Below are 16,432 nucleotides of genomic sequence, written 5' to 3' on the forward strand. Positions count from 1 at the left end.
ACCTGACCTCAAATGAGCAGGACGTGGCATGTCTTGGAGGCCCATTTTCTCGAGTATGCTCAGGGAGGCCCATTTTCTCGAGTATGTTCAGCCGTTTTCACAGTATGTTCAGGCGAGTTCCGTACACAACCCGACATGTCTGAGTTCCAGCTCGAGCTGGTGTAAAACGTTTTGCTGCAGCATGGTGGCATCTCTGCCGAGCTGTTCTGTAGTTTTGATCCTGACCAGTTCTTGCCAGACAGACCGGCCGATGTCGCTCCTGCCTCCTCCCCCATTTCATTCGCCCTGCTGGAGCAACCGTTCTGACGAGCTGTCCTGTTCCCAGTTTGACCCGTTCCTGGTAGACCACATCATGCATTATCTTCCTGCATTTTTAGTTTGTTTCTCGTTTATGGAAGTATTGATCGTTTTGATCAATTTAACTCGCATGTTTTTATGTAGCATCTCTACTAGTTTTTCTTTACTATCTTGGAGCCTGTTCCCTAGCTTGATGTAACCATGAAGGAGGTTATATTTTTCATGTCTTTGAAAGTTTGATGTAACGCTGTTTGTACATTTTCTTGTTACAAGAAACTCTTTATTATTGTCTTGTTCGTTTTCTGACTTTCTTTCATGATCGTAAGAATTTCCTTTGTTTATGTTATGAATAAAGATGTTCAGTAACATAGGTTGATTTGCTGTTTCCCTTTTTGTTAATTCTTTAATTGCTTTTATTTGCATGAGAAAGGTGGGCGTCTCCAACTTAGTCAATTTATTCGTTGGTTGGTACACCCCTACCCCAAGGGAGACCATTCAGTTGAATGGTGGGCGTCTCCAACTTAGTCAATTTATTCGTTACTTAGTACACCCCTACCCCTAGGGACACCATACTATGTGGATATAGTCACAAGAAATACTCGCTCCTCATTGGCTGAGGAAAGATGGCCATGTTCTAATGGGTTATGGGAGTTTTTTCAAGTGACCTCTAGTGACCTTGCGCCATGAATTATGCCCCCAATCAAAACGTGGCGCGCCGCTGTGCCAGGATTAGCGGTTGGCCAATAGAGCCAGAGAGAGTTAGGCACAGAATTTCTGCATAGGACTGACAGCAAGAGAGACTTTTATATCCAGGCTCGAGAAGCAAGCTTCTCCGAGCTGGTTTCCCAGTATGCCCAACTGCTTTCCTTGGCTAAATGCTTTCACCGAAAAAAAAATGAATGAAATACTGAGTATCCGGTTCCGGTGCTTCACTTGGTAGGTGGCGCTGACCATGCCAGAGGAGAACCAGTAAACATAGAGGACCATAGAGCTATTATAATGCATTGATACCGGCATATGCAGTAAAGATGTCCGCAATCTTGAAAAGAAAACGATAGAAGAATATTTCGAACAGGATCGGCCGTTTGATGTTCGAAAGACCGGTTCCTTCCGGAACAATTAGTTACTAGTAGAACAGAATGGGCGTTCCCCGACAAAGAACTAGAAAACTTGGCACCTTTGAAAAGTTCAGAAACTTGATTATAGCGACGCAAGTTTACATTTCATCACAGAGACCTTGAAGTTGACTTTTTTGCTTCTTCAAGGAAGATGCTCTTACTGTTTGTACACCAAGACAGGACCAACCCTGAAACCGCATTTGGAGCATTTCAGACTTTGCATGTAGGACCCACTCTCTAGTCGTACTTCTCCATCGGGCGGCATGGCGACCTGTGGAGGCTCGCACGCGGGGCTCGCCTGGGAATGCTGCTTTGTAAAGTTATTGAGCAAGTCCATCAGGAGGGGCAAATTGAATGGTCTATACCCTTGAATGCTTTCCTCACTTAGTTCGGCGGGTCGTGTCCCATCCGGTGTTTGGTTGGAGTTCTTGCCACCCGCCTGTCCCCCGTCCTCCCTGTGTCGTCCCATGTCTTCTTCTGGGGTCTCTTCTGGGAATTCGTAATCCCCTGGCTGTTTCTTCGGAGGAGATCGCCCTGAATTTGGCCTCTTATCTCTCCGTCTCTTTTTCCTGAAGGGGTTGCTGGCCATATCGTTGAGGGATTATGTCCAAAACGTATTTTTTCGGCAGTCACAACAATAATATGCTTTCCTTGGCCAAATCTTTCAATATGAAATACTGAGTATTCGGGTCCGGTACTTCTTGGGGTACGTCTTAACGAACTTGGTAGGTGGCACTGACCATGTCAGACGAGAAACAGTAAAGATGTCCACAATCTTGAAAACGATTGAAGTTTTAAACGTGAGAACACTTCGAACAGGATCGGCCGTTTGATGTTCGAACGACCGGCTCCTTTCGGAACAACTAGTAGAACAGAATGGGTTCCGAGTCTTTCCGACAAAACTAGAAAACTTGGCACCTTTGAAAAGTTCAGAAACTTGACATTGGGGCATGCAAGTCCCGTTAGTAAAACATTTTATCACGGAGACCTTGAAGTTGACTTCTTTGCTTCTTCAAGGAAGACGCTCTTTGTATTTGTACACCAAGACAGGGCCAACCCTGAAACCGCATTTGGAACATTTCATACTCTGCATGTAGGACCCATCCTCTAGTAGTATTTCTCCATCGCGCGGGAAGACGACCTTTGGAGACTTGCACGCAGGGCTCGCCAGGGAATGCTGCTTTATGAAGTCATTGAGCAAGTCCATCAGGAGGGGCAAATTCACTGGTCTATACCCTTGAATGCTTTCCGCAACTTCGCTGGGTTCGGCGGTAGAGGATCGTGTCCCATCCGCGGCCTGTGTTCGGTTAGAGTCCTTGTCACCCGCCTGTCCCCCGTCCTCCATGTGTCGCCCCACGTCTTCTTCTGAGACCTGTTCTGGGCATTCGTAATCCCCTGGAAGGAGCTGTTTCTTCGGCGGAGCTCGCCCTGAATTTGGCCTCTTATCTCTCCGTCTCTTTTTCCTGAAGGGGTTGCTGGCCATATCGTTGAGGGATTATGTCCAACTTGAACGTCTGTTTTCGGCAGTCAAAACAGTAATATGCCCAACTGCTTTCCTTGGCTAAAGCTTTCACCGAAAAATTAATGAAATACTGAGTATCCAGTCGAAACAAATTTGGTAGGTGGCGCTGACTATGCCAGACAAGAAACAGTAAAGATGTCCACAATCTTGAAAACGATTGATTTGAAGTTTAGAGAAAATTTCGAACAGGATCGATATCGACCGTTTGATGTTCGAACGACCGGTTCCTTTCGGAACCAACTAGTAGGTCCTAGTAGGATGGCCGTAGAATGCATTACAGCGACAAAGAACGAGAAAATTTCATTGGCACCTTTGAAAACTTCAGAAAAACGTTATATTCTCCTCCAGTAATGGCCCTAGATGTATAGAAAGTACTTAAACAAATTGCCTCTTGGTTAAGTCGCACCGGCTAACACTCAACATCAAAAAGACAGAGCGGGTGCTTTTGGGTTCCAATAAAAACAAATTCCACTCTTGGATTAGAGAAAAATTAATTATCGTTACTCACTTTACTTTAGTTTATCAAACACAACAGAGTAACGTTATATTGTTGTCGTTTATCGGATCGGAACAGGAATCCACAGACATGACAGACAGACATGGTTACATAGACCGGTTGTAATTTGATACTATTTTGCAAGAGGGCGTTCATGACTGGTCTCCCAATTTTAACCGCATCGAATCAAATGGGAATAGATTCGGGATGCTCCGCCTTGTTTCTTGTCAACAGTACATGGTAATCTATATAATGAAGCTTACGTTATGTTGCATTTTTGGGGCTATCACTACACCGTTAGTAAGAAACAAATAACTAGCAGCAAATTATGTTTGCAAATTGAGGCTGAAATATTTACATTACATTGTCATGCGGTGTATTTGAGAAAACAAAAAGATGGCGCGTTTTTCGAGATTGTGTAACTTGCTGTAAGAACAATACGCCACAAACGTTCCCAAATACGACATACAAATAGCGGACGAGGAAACTCTACAATCCCAACCTGACAAGTGAGTATTTTAGATTCTTCTTAAAGCATGAAGACCCGAACCTGCGCCGGTTGAGGGCTAAAATCCCAATATCCTCGTATCTCTGACTGAAGAAAAAAATATGTCCACACCACCCAGTGTCTTTGCTGAAATAGCCTGGCACTCAGGCTACTGCTGTAACGTTATGTGTGTCGCAAAATATGCCTACAAGAGTCTTGTAAATCTGTGATGAAGGGGAGTGACCATTGGGAAGGAAAGTAGTTCATAATTACCGGATACCATAATGTCATACCAGGCTACCGTAACAATGCAGTTCGCTATATTAAAATTGTAGGTCCATATCTGTGTCACGTATGGTTTCTGCCAATCTAGGCGTGCCCAGACCCCAGCAGCCATGTCCGGCCCGTCCCTGTCGGGTCTGGAGCCTGTGCTGAGTCCTGTCACCAGCCCTGGTCAGGCAGACCTGGGGGCAAAGTTCAGCCAGCTGCTGATGGAGCTGAACCAGGCACACCAGCACCAGGTCACAGGTACATGGGATATGTTATACTTTAAATGTACTTAAGTTCGTGGGAATTTAATTTCGCGGTAGCGGGGAAAAGGACTTTTCGCGGTGGTTTTAAGTATGTGGTAGCACCATGCACTATAGTCTCCTACTGCCATAGAAAAATGTTTGCGGCGGTTTTAAGTTCGTGGTAAAGCGGCCACAGTGAAAACTGCAAACATTAAAGCGCCGCAAAATTTTCTGCATTAACACTATATCATACACTGTCCACACAGGTCACACCTTCAGATTCTGACCAATATTTTTCTTTTGTGTCAGAAGATACCAATCTTAAGCAGACTTTACAGCACAACAATAATGTTTTTCAATGGAATTCTATAGTAGGGCAAGTTACTGACATTTATGCAATATGCCAGCCAGTTTACAAGCTGCACCTTCGGTCCAGAGGTATGTAACTTGAACAATTTATTCTGTCTTTCTCATTTAGGATTTCAACAGAGATGCCAAGAACTGGACAGGAGCAGGAAACAGTAAGGAAAATTTTATGAAAGATGATCATAAAAAAAATTATTATGTGTTTTCCTGATGTAACTTATAAGTAACAAGCTAGATGGAACTTTTATTTTCTCAGTCTCATTTGCCAACATTGATAACACTGGAACAAAGACTCTTTTTCTGTCAGTCTTATCTTATTTCACTTCCCAGCTATTACACAGAGTTGAAGAAAGCTCTTGGTGCGATGAAGAGTCTGAAGACAGAGAACCAGAAACTCCAGCAGCAGCTGAGGAGCCTGGGAAACAGGTGTGTGTGAACTGATGGTTGTTTTATGATGAAACAACTACAAGTGCATGCTAATATAGAGGGTAGAATAAGACTCCATTGCCATGTGTAAAGAAAGTTGCTTTGAATGGAGTTGTCTGTTGTCAGGAAAGAGAAACTTAAGTAATTTCTGTTGTACCTGTATTTATTTCAGGGAAAGCACAGATGCCTGCAAAAACTGTTTGAGTCTGCAGGGGGCGCTGAAACAGAAGGAGGATGAACTGAAGTCCATCAGGCGGGAACGGGAACAGTACGTCAAGTCACAGGGTACGGCCTCATCCTTATACATGTACATAGGAAAGTCTGGAAAATGAAGGTATTGTCCATATACTGTACATTTATTTACCTTTGTGGTGGCAGGGGTTTTTCAGTCTTTTGAAGTTGCAGTTGAAACAACTCTGTGATACAGTAGTAATACATTGAAAAAAAGTTTCCAGATTGACAGTATATTAGAGTTGAAAAAGACACAATACTGTGTTTTACCATGTTGATGTGGTAATATTCAATAGCTTTTTACATAATCTACAAGTATTGTGATGTCAAAAGTGAGTCAAATCCTGAATAAGGGGTTGAGATCAACTACAGTCAAACCTGGTCTACCGACCACCTGTGTATAGCGACCCACTGTCCACTACGACCGCCGAAAAGCGGTCCCTTGAATTTTCCCATAGACGTAAGCATTAAGATTTCTGTATATGACGACCACTGTCCATCGCGACCCCGACCACCACTAAAGGCGACCGCGCGTTACCTAAACACTGCCAAAACGACCGCGGCATGTGATTTTGTCACGCTACTTAAATGTTCACGGCGAAAAATGAGCGTAATTGCCACAAATTATTTACCGCTATGCCCCCCTCCCAAGGAGGTAAAAATCAGATTTCTAACCTCCTTGTTACTACAAATAGCGTAGTATTTACGATAGCTATTCTTGGTCATTTTCCAGGCTTTTTGAACATAGACTTTAAAAAAATGCATTTTCTGTCTTAATAAAACATCGTGGCCCGCTGTACTTCCCGGGAAATACGTATTTTTGTAGAGCGCGGTTAGAATCGTGGCGTCTGCAGGTCGGAAATACGCACCTCTGATTGGTTGAAGCCACCAAAACAACAACAACTGAATACATAATGCCGGGGAATCCCCAGCAAAATCGCGCTCTGATTGGTTGGAGCGGTGCATCATGGGAATTTTGCTGGCTTGCTGCTAGCTCCGCCGCCATTTTGTTTCAAAGAGTTACATTTTGAAACGCAAAAGAACGCTATTTTCCACGATTACATTGCACCATCCTAGTTACAAAATGCATAATCCAAAGAACTTTCCGTGGAAACACGCGGTTATATGTGAATTTACAGTGTCTCTGGCGTAATTTTGGGTTTCGATGCAGCCGTAAATGTGCCGACAGAAAAGAAAATAATGTAGCATTTTTTTTTCTGGTCACACAAAAACAAAACTCCCGAAGAAGCCTGCAACATTTTCAGATCAATAACGATTATGTTTTGGGTAAAAATGTTCGTAGATGTGCACGATGTGCCGGCGTGCAGCCGCGTGAAACCTCAGTTATAGAATATTTCGTTTGTCACAAGGGCCACCGTGAGTATGAGAAAAAATTATGCCAACACGCTGCAAATTATAGCCGGGCGATTGCCACCGTTTTTCTTTTTCAAATCATTCTTATGATATATGAAAGAAATACGGTACTTCTCACGTGCAGGCTTTTATACATTTCTCCGCAACAGCACACAGGTATTAAAGTAGTAAAGACATGGATAATAAAGTCTGTTGAACTTGATTGAATTGAAGACTTGTCAGTTCCTTTCTTTACTGCCGCCATGTGTTTTTTTCTGTATAAAGACCACCTATGTATGAAGACCACTTTTGCTGGGTCCCTTGAGTGGTCTTCATATACAGGTTTGACTGTAGTGTACATAACTGTTATCCCATTTCAGAAGCACAAATGAAAGATCTTCAGAACAGGCTGTCACAGCTTCTCAGCTTACAGGGCCAGAATGTATATGTACAGAACAGAAGTGAGAAGATAAAAGAATCTTCTTTAAAGGATGGTGATACCAGCAGTGACATAGATGTTCCTATGAGACTAGCAGAAGGAGGACAGACAGAAGAAGTAGTAATTCCTAATTCAGACTCTGAGATGAGTGGTGCAACAAAGCAGGCAGCAACCCGCCTACACCGGCAGAACAAGAGAGTGCGGTACAAAGAGAACGTCAAGACGTCCCCTGATCGGGAAGAGGGGAAGGAGATGTTGAAAGGCCGGCAGAAGAAGTCCCTCGCATTGGCGGACACCCAGGGAGAGTTTACCCAACAGATGAAGATGAGCAGAATACTCGTGCCTGATACCTTAGCTGTGGAAGCCTCCACTGAGAGTGATGAACAAAACTCACAGACCATTACTGAGCGTAGAGGTGAAGAAGAAAAGGAAAATAAGAGAGGTAAATATCAGAAAGCAAATTATAGGGCTGGTAGTTCCAGTGCAGAGGAGAGGATTCAGGATGAGGATCCAAGTGGTGACCCAGTCGGAGATCCCATCACTATGATCCCGGAGACCATGGCCATGGAGGAGGACCTTGAGGAGACCAGGATGCTTGTTTCTCCTCCGAGCTGTGCCAGTACACCTGTCAATCACATGGGAAAGGCTGCCTCTCTGGCCAATCAGAAACCAGCCAGAAGCATTGTTACCAGTCAACTGGCAAGTAGACAGACTAAGGGTACAGCTGACGAACAACCACAGCAGAAGGTGAGTTTGAGAATGTTTCAGACTACGATGGTCTCAAAATTGTCCAAACGTAGAATCTGATTAGCCTGATTAAAATCTCGCTTATAGCAGCCCGCCAAACATCCGCCGGCCCTCTATCAGCTTGATGGAGAATAGCCCTTAGTCAAGGGAACTGAGTTTTCCATATATGGATAATGTATGTAATTGTCATGAGACCACCAGAGCCTGGCTTTTGGTTGCTATGGACGGGGTGGGTTGCAATGTGGTGATTGACAGCATCACACCTCTTATCAGTAGTTGATCTCTCTGATCTGTGCCACTTGTACTGTTGGTGGGAACAAGGACGTTATATAACGTCCTTGGTGGGAACAGCCAACTATGTATGCAGAGTTCTACTATTATAAAATGATGTCTTTTTTTAACAACCACTACACCGAAGAACTAATGTGAAAATTACCCTTCAATACATAGAATAGCATTCCTTTAGGTAGATGTGCCAAGATTCCTTCAAGTTTCTTGAAATCCCCACAAGATGTTGTTTTCCCAACACAAACATGCCTCTGCTCCCATGGGTCCTTCACACAGAGAACCACAGCCTGCACAGACAATGGGAGAGGCTGCGCTAGCCCGCCCACCGTCTGGGTGGCGGAGACATGCTAATATACTGGTTTCCACGGTAATGGGGGCTTAACCAAAATCCTGGCTTGCCATTGGTGTTGGTATTTTCTACAACAGTTCCCCCAGGTTATAGCTAGTGGAGCACAAACTCCGCGGGGAGGGGCCAGTTACAGCCCTGGACAGCGGAGTTTGTGTTACACAGACTAGAATCTGATATACACAAACAAAAACACATCCTAGTATTTCTGATACAGAAACAAGATATTTAAAAAACTGCCCTCAATTGATCAGTAGTTCCAGCAAATTGTTTTTTTTTCCAGGTTTATTACCTATTAAGGTTTCCTTGATTTACATGAGTGTACTGTTCCTACATAGAACAAGATTTCAATGTTCAAGTCACTCCATATGATAGTTAATGTAGCATTTCCTTTCTGTTTGTGCTCCAGCAGGTTGTGTCCCAGCCAGGCAGTCCAGCAGCAGACATGTCCCCACCAGTCTCCCCCACCTTCGGCAGACCCGCCTGTCCCACTGCTGTCAGCACCACGGACACAACATGTGAGTCTCCCCTCCTGTTTGGGGACAGCGTGGGGACAAGGGTGGAGGAGTCTGGTCGTCAGAGGAGGGCGGCCACATCACAGGAGATCCATCCACTCTTTAAAGGTGGGGATTATAGGACAGGTCTGACATTGATTATGATGTTGGAGTTTTCTTTTTTTCACAGCCAATAACATCTCTTACCTGCTTACATTCCATGTCTATCAGACATCTTCCTCAGAGTTTCTGACTGGAGTGCTGCTTCTCATCGCTATTTGTAGCCGATGTAGGTGGCGCTTTTATCTAGCCGCAAAAGCAGCAATTTCCTATGTTGTACCAACCTGATGATGTTATCTTTAAGTCTGACATTATTTTCTGCATGAATGGTGCATGTAAACTTTCCCTTACTACACCTGCCTTGTCTTGTTTGTACACTATGACACAGTCATGCAAAACTTCTGTATTAAATCCCTAATTAAGCTATGAACTTCCACATATTTCATTATTGTGACATGCTAGATTAATATTTCAACTAGGCAATCTGTCCCTTTGTATTTATCCACTTGATAGAATAATACAGAGAAAATATAAAAAATACAACAGATGCATGCTATATATGCTAATGCAAACAAACTATGATGTTGGGTTTTTAAAAATTTGTTTGACACCTTTTCCCTTCCAGCACCCCGCACCCCATGTGGCGTCTCCCCGGCCCTACAGAGCCCACTGGTCCTCAGGATCAAGACTGAACCAGTCACTCAGGAGGACTCCGATGTGTCACCTCTGCTGCTTGGTCTGCCCTCATTCAAGGTCAAACAGGAGCCCCAAGGACACGACCCCACCAGACAGACCCTAAGGGGAGAATTTGATGAGGCTGTAGCTCGGGTGGGTCCATCAGGGACTGAGGTACGCCATGGGGGACTCTTTTCTCATTAAGATAGCACATATTCTAAATGATGTGACGAGATTGTAAAAACAGCAATGCAAAAATATGTATGTACCAAATCCAAAGTTCTGTCTATAGGCAGTATTAGGACAGGTATGACCATGGGTTGTCCAAATGATGCCCTCTTTCTGTACTTATAACTTACATTCACTTACACATGCACAGGTTGAAGGTGAGGTTGAAGAAACAGAAGACACACAGCAAGGACTTTCAACCAAGAGAAGAAACAGGACTACAAAGGTACAGGAGAAGAGAGCCACCAGGCGGTCCACCAGGGCTGCCGCCAGGGACAGCAAAGCCGTTAGGAGCTCACCCAGGGTCAAAAACTCACAACAGAGTAAGAGAAACAGTAGGGGTGGGAAGAGAAAATCTTGCTTTGATGAGGATTCCGACATTTCAGAAGATGATGTTTCTATTGTGAGAGCAAAAGGGAAGAGGAGCCGAGGTCAAAGGGTGTCATCTAGTCAGAGTGGCAGTAAACAGAAGGCTGGTGTGCCAACAGAAGGGTCCCCCGGTCTGAAGCAGCTGACCCTAACTCAGGCCATGTTTAACCAGAAGACAGAGCTGCACAGGTCCCAGGTGTACCGAGGAGGCCTGAGGAAGAAGGAGCCGCCCCTCGAGGACAGCCACCTGCAGCAGGTCCTGGAGCTGTCCAGGAAGGAGACGTCTCCTCATGCTGCCGAGGAGGCGGAGGCTGTGCGGCTGGCGGTCCAGCGCTCCATCCACGACATCACCAACACACGGGAGCCCGCACACAGGGCACGGAAACAGGGCGGGGCTAAACCAAGGAACAGAAACAGGTCCACACAGAGCACCAGTAGTGAGAACTGTCAGCGCGCTCTGGAAGACACATTCGACCCAGATTGCACCTTCCTGCCAGGGAAGTTCAAGGTGCCGGGCGTACCAAGCACAAGTACCCAGAGGGACACCCAGTTCCAGAGTCAGCAGTACACTAACGGACCCCTGAACGGCAGCCTGGACCCAGACATACAGCTGACAGAGTTGGACACTACCACCCTGCCTGTGGACAGTCAGGGGTGTGGGGATGACGGAAGAGGGAGGAAAAGGAATGATGTTGTCAAGTTTGGGAGAGGGAAGACAGACATCAGTCGCCTGTTTGATGAGACAGATTATGGAGGAGAGGAAGGTGAAGACATGGACACTGATGTTAACCTCAGCACACCAGAAGTGACGGAGAGGAAGAATGTGGGGAAGTACAGAAGGAAAGAGCCAGCGGGGGACGACTCTGACAGCTGCTCAGACTTGTTTGAAGTAGAGGGAGAGTGGGAAGGTACATTCAGCTTTTGTTTGTACTGTTAATTTGTGTTTCATCTTGGCTGATATGTAAGTCATCATATTTTGGTAGGTTAACTCACAGTGAAGTTTGTGCATTGATGATCTTTCAGATGATGATCACTGTGATGATGTTGATGATGATGATGATGAGGAGGACAGGGCTGGGAGGAGTAGAACTAGAAACCTTCCGGACAACCTGGCAGATTTTGACAGGTATGCATCATGATATTCTTTCCTTTTTTGTTGCAGTGAACTATAATTGTTTGTGGAGGCCACATCAGCTGTAGTCATACTGGGATCTGTTCCCTTCCTGTAATGTGACCTTAGATTGTGTTTTTAAGTGTGAATGTCACCCGCAGGGTTCCCAGAAAGGACGAAGGACCAAACTACAAGTACGCCCAGGTGGTGCGTAAGAAAGACGAACGGCGCAAGCTGCACGGACACGACTGCCAATGCTGCAAGGACGTAAGCACAGTCCAACTAAACAACTAGAGTTCGGCGACCTCATACCTCCATGAAAATTTAGAGCTTTCGTAAATTTCATGCAATTGACTAGCACATTAACATAATTTATGCATGGTATTGTTCATCATTGACTAACGTACACATGTCACAATTATAAAATTCCCATTATTAATCATAAAGCGTTTTTGCAATTTTTACATAAATTATGCAAATAAGTTCCTCATTACCATATTTGGTATCTGCTTATATTCCACCTATCATAGTTAACATGTGTTACATTTATTGAAGTCCAGTTATTGAAAACAATGGAATTATACAATTTCCTCATTAATCATGCAAATTAAGTCCTCATTTGCATAAAATGTATATCATTATGAACATATTTGCCTAAGGTACCCGCATGCCTAGTATGATGCCAATCCATCAATCCTTTCTGCAGTTATCCTCTTTAGAATGTCTTGACAAAAACGCCCCTGCAGTTCCGCAATTAAATGTTAGGGGGCTGAAACCTGCCCCACTTTGTCATGACACTGCAAGCTATCTACCAGCCAAATGTCAAGACCATATCACATCCAGGACAAGAGATACATTGAAAAAACTGCCATGATATAATATCCTCATTAATTATGCAAATGTACTCCTATTTTGCATAATTAGTATTCATCTTGTACAAAATTGTCTAAGGTACCTACATACCAAAAATGATGAAAATCCGTTGTTCCCTTCTTGAGTTATCCTCGTCAGAAGTTTTTGACAAAAATGCCCCTGCTATTTCCAAACTAGACGCTAGGGGGCCCAAACTTACGTAATTTTTTCCTGAGCACAAGAGCTATCTAATACTTAAAAATCTTGACCATAGCATGTTCAGAACACCGAGATAGCAAAACTGGAAGTTGCGCTGCAGTACCAAGGCCACACACCAGGGGGCCCAAAATTGACCTTGACCTTCGTCTTCCCAACCCCTATCTACATACCAAATATCATCGTAGTCCATCTAGAGGTTCTCAAGTTATGATGACCACAAATATGCGGACACACAGACACACACACAAACACACACACAAACACACACACAGACACACTCAAAACTATACCTCCATTTTTTCATGGAGGTAATTAAATCTGTAGATGTAGGAACCTCGGGAGGTCGAAACCAAGTCCCGTGGCCATGATATTGGCAAAATGATTTTATAAGGGCAGTAATTTTCATGGCACTTTTCAAATAAGCTATGAATTTGTATATGAATATGTTTTATGCCTTGCCAATAGCGACTGACTCCTTGAAGACGTATTTTGCTGCTGGGTGAAAGCCTCATACTTTCTTGACTTTGAAAGCCAATATTCCTCCAATTCTACTACAGGGGCTATCTACAAATCAATTGGAGGAAGGTACTGTAGTTTCCAGAGGTTTACATTTTTTAATACCTCTTCACCGCGAACTTAAAACCATCATGAAGGTTTTTATTCAGGCCACCTATACCCTTGTCAGAGCGCTACTATACATTGTACAGTATTATGATCTGTTGGAAGTGACTCTTCTATCTGTCAGTAGAAACCTTGCAAGTTGTTAGTAGGTGGTTTCCAAGGCAAATGGCTGTTGGTGAAGGGGTTGGCATTTCCATTTCTGCACCTGATTATAGTGCTGGCGCAAACTCAACACCGCGAAAATACTTGATCTTCTCCTTGCTGCAAATGTAAATGCTTTTACTATAGCTGAGGAGTTAAGAAAATGTCACCCTTTTAGATTTGCTTTATTTTTAATTTTTTAGTGAGGCAATCTATTCACCATGCACCAAGACTTGTACACATCCAGGCTAAGGAACAGTACTTGTTTTCTCTCCTGTAGGAGTGTGTCAGGTATGACTACTGGTCTTGACATGGTCCCTCCCACCTTCAACACCACTTCTTCTCCAGATAAATTCTGTTAATCTAGACCATAGCTAGCTCCAAGACAAGACATCTCTGATAAATCAAGACAAGACATCTCTGATAAATCCTAGCTGTAAGTGGTGAGTGGGTTAGTGGGTCACTAATGTTCCAGACATGCCCTGTGAGCAGCTGGTTCCAGTGCTGTCTCCTGCATACCCCTGTCAGGAGGAGGCACACGGATCATCCATCACCTGCCTGGAGAGGGTGGGGCTGGGTGGGACAGGTCAGGGGGTTACTGGGGGTCAGGCTGGGGGTCAGAGGTCAGAAGGTTAAGTGCTGGGCTGGGGAAGTGTGGTGCAGTCATCTAAATCACAAAAACAATACCATCTGGAAAGTGTAAAGATAAGAAAATTGGAAAAATATATTGCAGACTGTTTCTGCAAAGCCTACCAATAATGTTTGAAGATATTGATCATTTTTGTCAGGTATTTATCCTCTATTTGCTGACATAACATTAATTGATTCAAAACTTTTCTACATCTGAGCAGAACCGAGACTGGAATCCTAAAGATAAAGCTTATTTCAGCGTTAGTATGTCAATAGAATTAGCAAAACCCAGAAACAACTCATTACATCAAATACTGAAAATTTATTTTCAATCTCATGGTTGGAGATGAAATAAGATTTTCATCGCAATGTTGAAATGCAGAATGAATACAATGGAAATAATAATTCGCAGTGTTGCAGTGGAGAATTCACAGTGAAAACCGAAATAATAAGTAAAACTACAGGTACTACAAATATTCCTAGATTTACTGCGCAACTTAATTGATCCTCCTTTTCATTTCATTCAGTCCTTGATCATTTCCATCCATGTCGTGATGTCACCATCTTATATGTTCATAACTAGTTGGATGTTTTTCAGGATTTCCTGTTCCAGTAAGTAACTTGTACTCCTGTCCCTCCCCAGTGGTACGGAGACATGTCTGAGTCCCAGAAGAGGCTGCGTATGAAGGCGACGTCCCGCCACCGTCAGCAGCACTCCCCCACCTCCACACCAGAGGGCTTCTGGGACATCGGGATGCAGGACACACCAGAGCTGAGGGCTAGAGGTGAGACAATGCCGGACACCACGAGTGGTTACTTACTTTGTTACAGGGGTAATGTTCTTGGTCTGTGTGTATATTTGTACTGGTGTTTGACATCTTCCCCAGAGCTTCTAACTGGAGTTCTGCTTCTTACCGCTATATGTAGCCGCGTGTAGGATAGTATTCTTGCCGCAAAAGCGCCACCTACATCAGCTACATTTAGTGGTGAGAAGCAGAACTCCAGGTAGAAGCTCTGAGGAAGATGTCTTACAGGCATCAAATCATCAGCTAAGGCCACAGCAAGTAAATTTTATGGATGACATCCTCTACAGACTGCAAAAATAGTGTGATAGGGCGAAAAAAAAACAAGATGGGTGAAAAAAAACAAGATGGCTACATTTTCGAAAATAGGCACCATTAAGTTGTGATGAATGTTGTAACAAGAATTGAATGGACAAAACACGGTATCAGAGCCAACAAGGCATTCATTCCTGTATTCAAGACATGTACTGGTGTGGTAAAAGTGACACTAGTGTGTTAGACTGGCATCACCAACAAAGTTGGTAACCACACTCATGGCTTCCATATTGGTGTCACTTTTACAACTATCCAATAAATTTCATTTCTACAACTACAGTCCTGGGTACCTTGCAAGTGTCACTTCTACGAGTACTATTATTAGGCTACAACAGAATGTATTTGCTCATTTTGGTACTTAATCGTCAAGTTGACCATCCAAGCAGAAAAAAAAATTCTTGTTTTTTTTTCTGAAATCAGGCGAAAATTAATGCGCGCGCTGATGTCATCCATAAAATTTACTTGCTGTGGCCTAAGGTAAGATTAACTGGTTGTGTCAAAGAAAAATCCTACGATCTACCAACCTGGTGAAATTATTTTCAGAAGTAGTCTGTGTTGTCAAAAAAATTACAAAAACTATTTATTTCATTCATGGAAGTAACAGGTCTTTGATTTCTCTATTGCTTTATTATAAGAGTGGATGTAAGACTCTAACGGATGGTTTTCTCACCTGGAAGGTTACCTGAAGGCAACTCAAGCCCCGCCGGCCAGGAAGAAGAGACGCCGACCCTACAAGCAGAACTTCTCACCTGTCAAGACAGGACAGAAAGACTGACTCACCTGATGATGTCAGAGACAGCCCTGCCTTAAAGATTTTATGTTCTAACACAGCTTCTTATAGACTACATCTGTACATACTTTAATTCACATATCAACTGGATAAACGACTGTATTACCCTATTGACCAGTGCAGTTTTTGCACTTGTAACTTTTACGTATTTGGGCATTTTTCTCGATTAAAAGCATCTATTCATTATTAATGAAATGATATTGATATTTGCTATAAGGTACTGGTAGATCAAGCCCAGTGGGTGAATTGATTGAGTAAGAATAGAAAGGGAAAAATGTGCAGTTATTTGTGTTGTAGATTTTATATTGACAATATGAATTGCGATTGTATTTTGTATAGTTTACATGTATTCACATTATTTACTACTAGTAGCTTTAACCATATAAATTCTTTACACTATAAGACTAATCAATTGAAATAAATAAAACACTAAGATATTAAATGGGATGATTTTCTGTGTTCTTTTTAAATAAGAACATCTTTATGATACTAATGT

At 43.3% G+C, this 16,432-nt stretch overlaps 2 protein-coding genes and 1 long non-coding RNA gene across 4 annotated transcripts in view; 2 read left to right on the forward strand and 1 right to left on the reverse strand.

The window, feature by feature from the left end:
• The first annotated feature begins 3,710 nt into the window (after positions 1-3,710).
• Positions 3,711-10,591, forward strand: LOC118425762. Its single transcript, XM_035834833.1, has 10 exons — positions 3,711-3,942; positions 4,294-4,448; positions 4,911-4,953; positions 5,129-5,224; positions 5,397-5,509; positions 7,189-7,994; positions 9,041-9,251; positions 9,808-10,031; positions 10,237-10,408; positions 10,494-10,591. The coding sequence occupies exons 2-10, from the start codon at positions 4,316-4,318 to the stop codon at positions 10,589-10,591; spliced, it is 1,896 nt and encodes a 631-aa protein (XP_035690726.1). The 5' UTR covers positions 3,711-3,942; positions 4,294-4,315.
• LOC118419886 lies at positions 9,808-16,242 on the forward strand. Its single transcript, XM_035826546.1, has 6 exons — positions 9,808-10,031; positions 10,237-11,362; positions 11,478-11,580; positions 11,727-11,832; positions 14,672-14,813; positions 15,824-16,242. Exons 2-6 carry the CDS (start codon positions 10,615-10,617, stop codon positions 15,919-15,921), a joined length of 1,197 nt encoding a protein of 398 aa, XP_035682439.1. The 5' UTR covers positions 9,808-10,031; positions 10,237-10,614; the 3' UTR covers positions 15,922-16,242.
• Positions 14,677-16,432, reverse strand: part of LOC118419896 — a 49,820-nt gene continuing 48,064 nt past the window's right edge. For both annotated transcript variants that reach the window (XR_004831678.1, XR_004831681.1), the window contains exons 3-4: positions 15,817-15,895; positions 14,677-14,807 (exon numbers count right to left, since the gene is read on the reverse strand). This is a non-coding gene — a long non-coding RNA (uncharacterized LOC118419896). The remainder of the gene's footprint in view (positions 14,808-15,816; positions 15,896-16,432) is intronic.

This window comes from Branchiostoma floridae, chromosome 1, assembly GCF_000003815.2.
Source record: "Branchiostoma floridae strain S238N-H82 chromosome 1, Bfl_VNyyK, whole genome shotgun sequence".
Lineage (NCBI taxonomy): Eukaryota > Metazoa > Chordata > Leptocardii > Amphioxiformes > Branchiostomatidae > Branchiostoma > Branchiostoma floridae.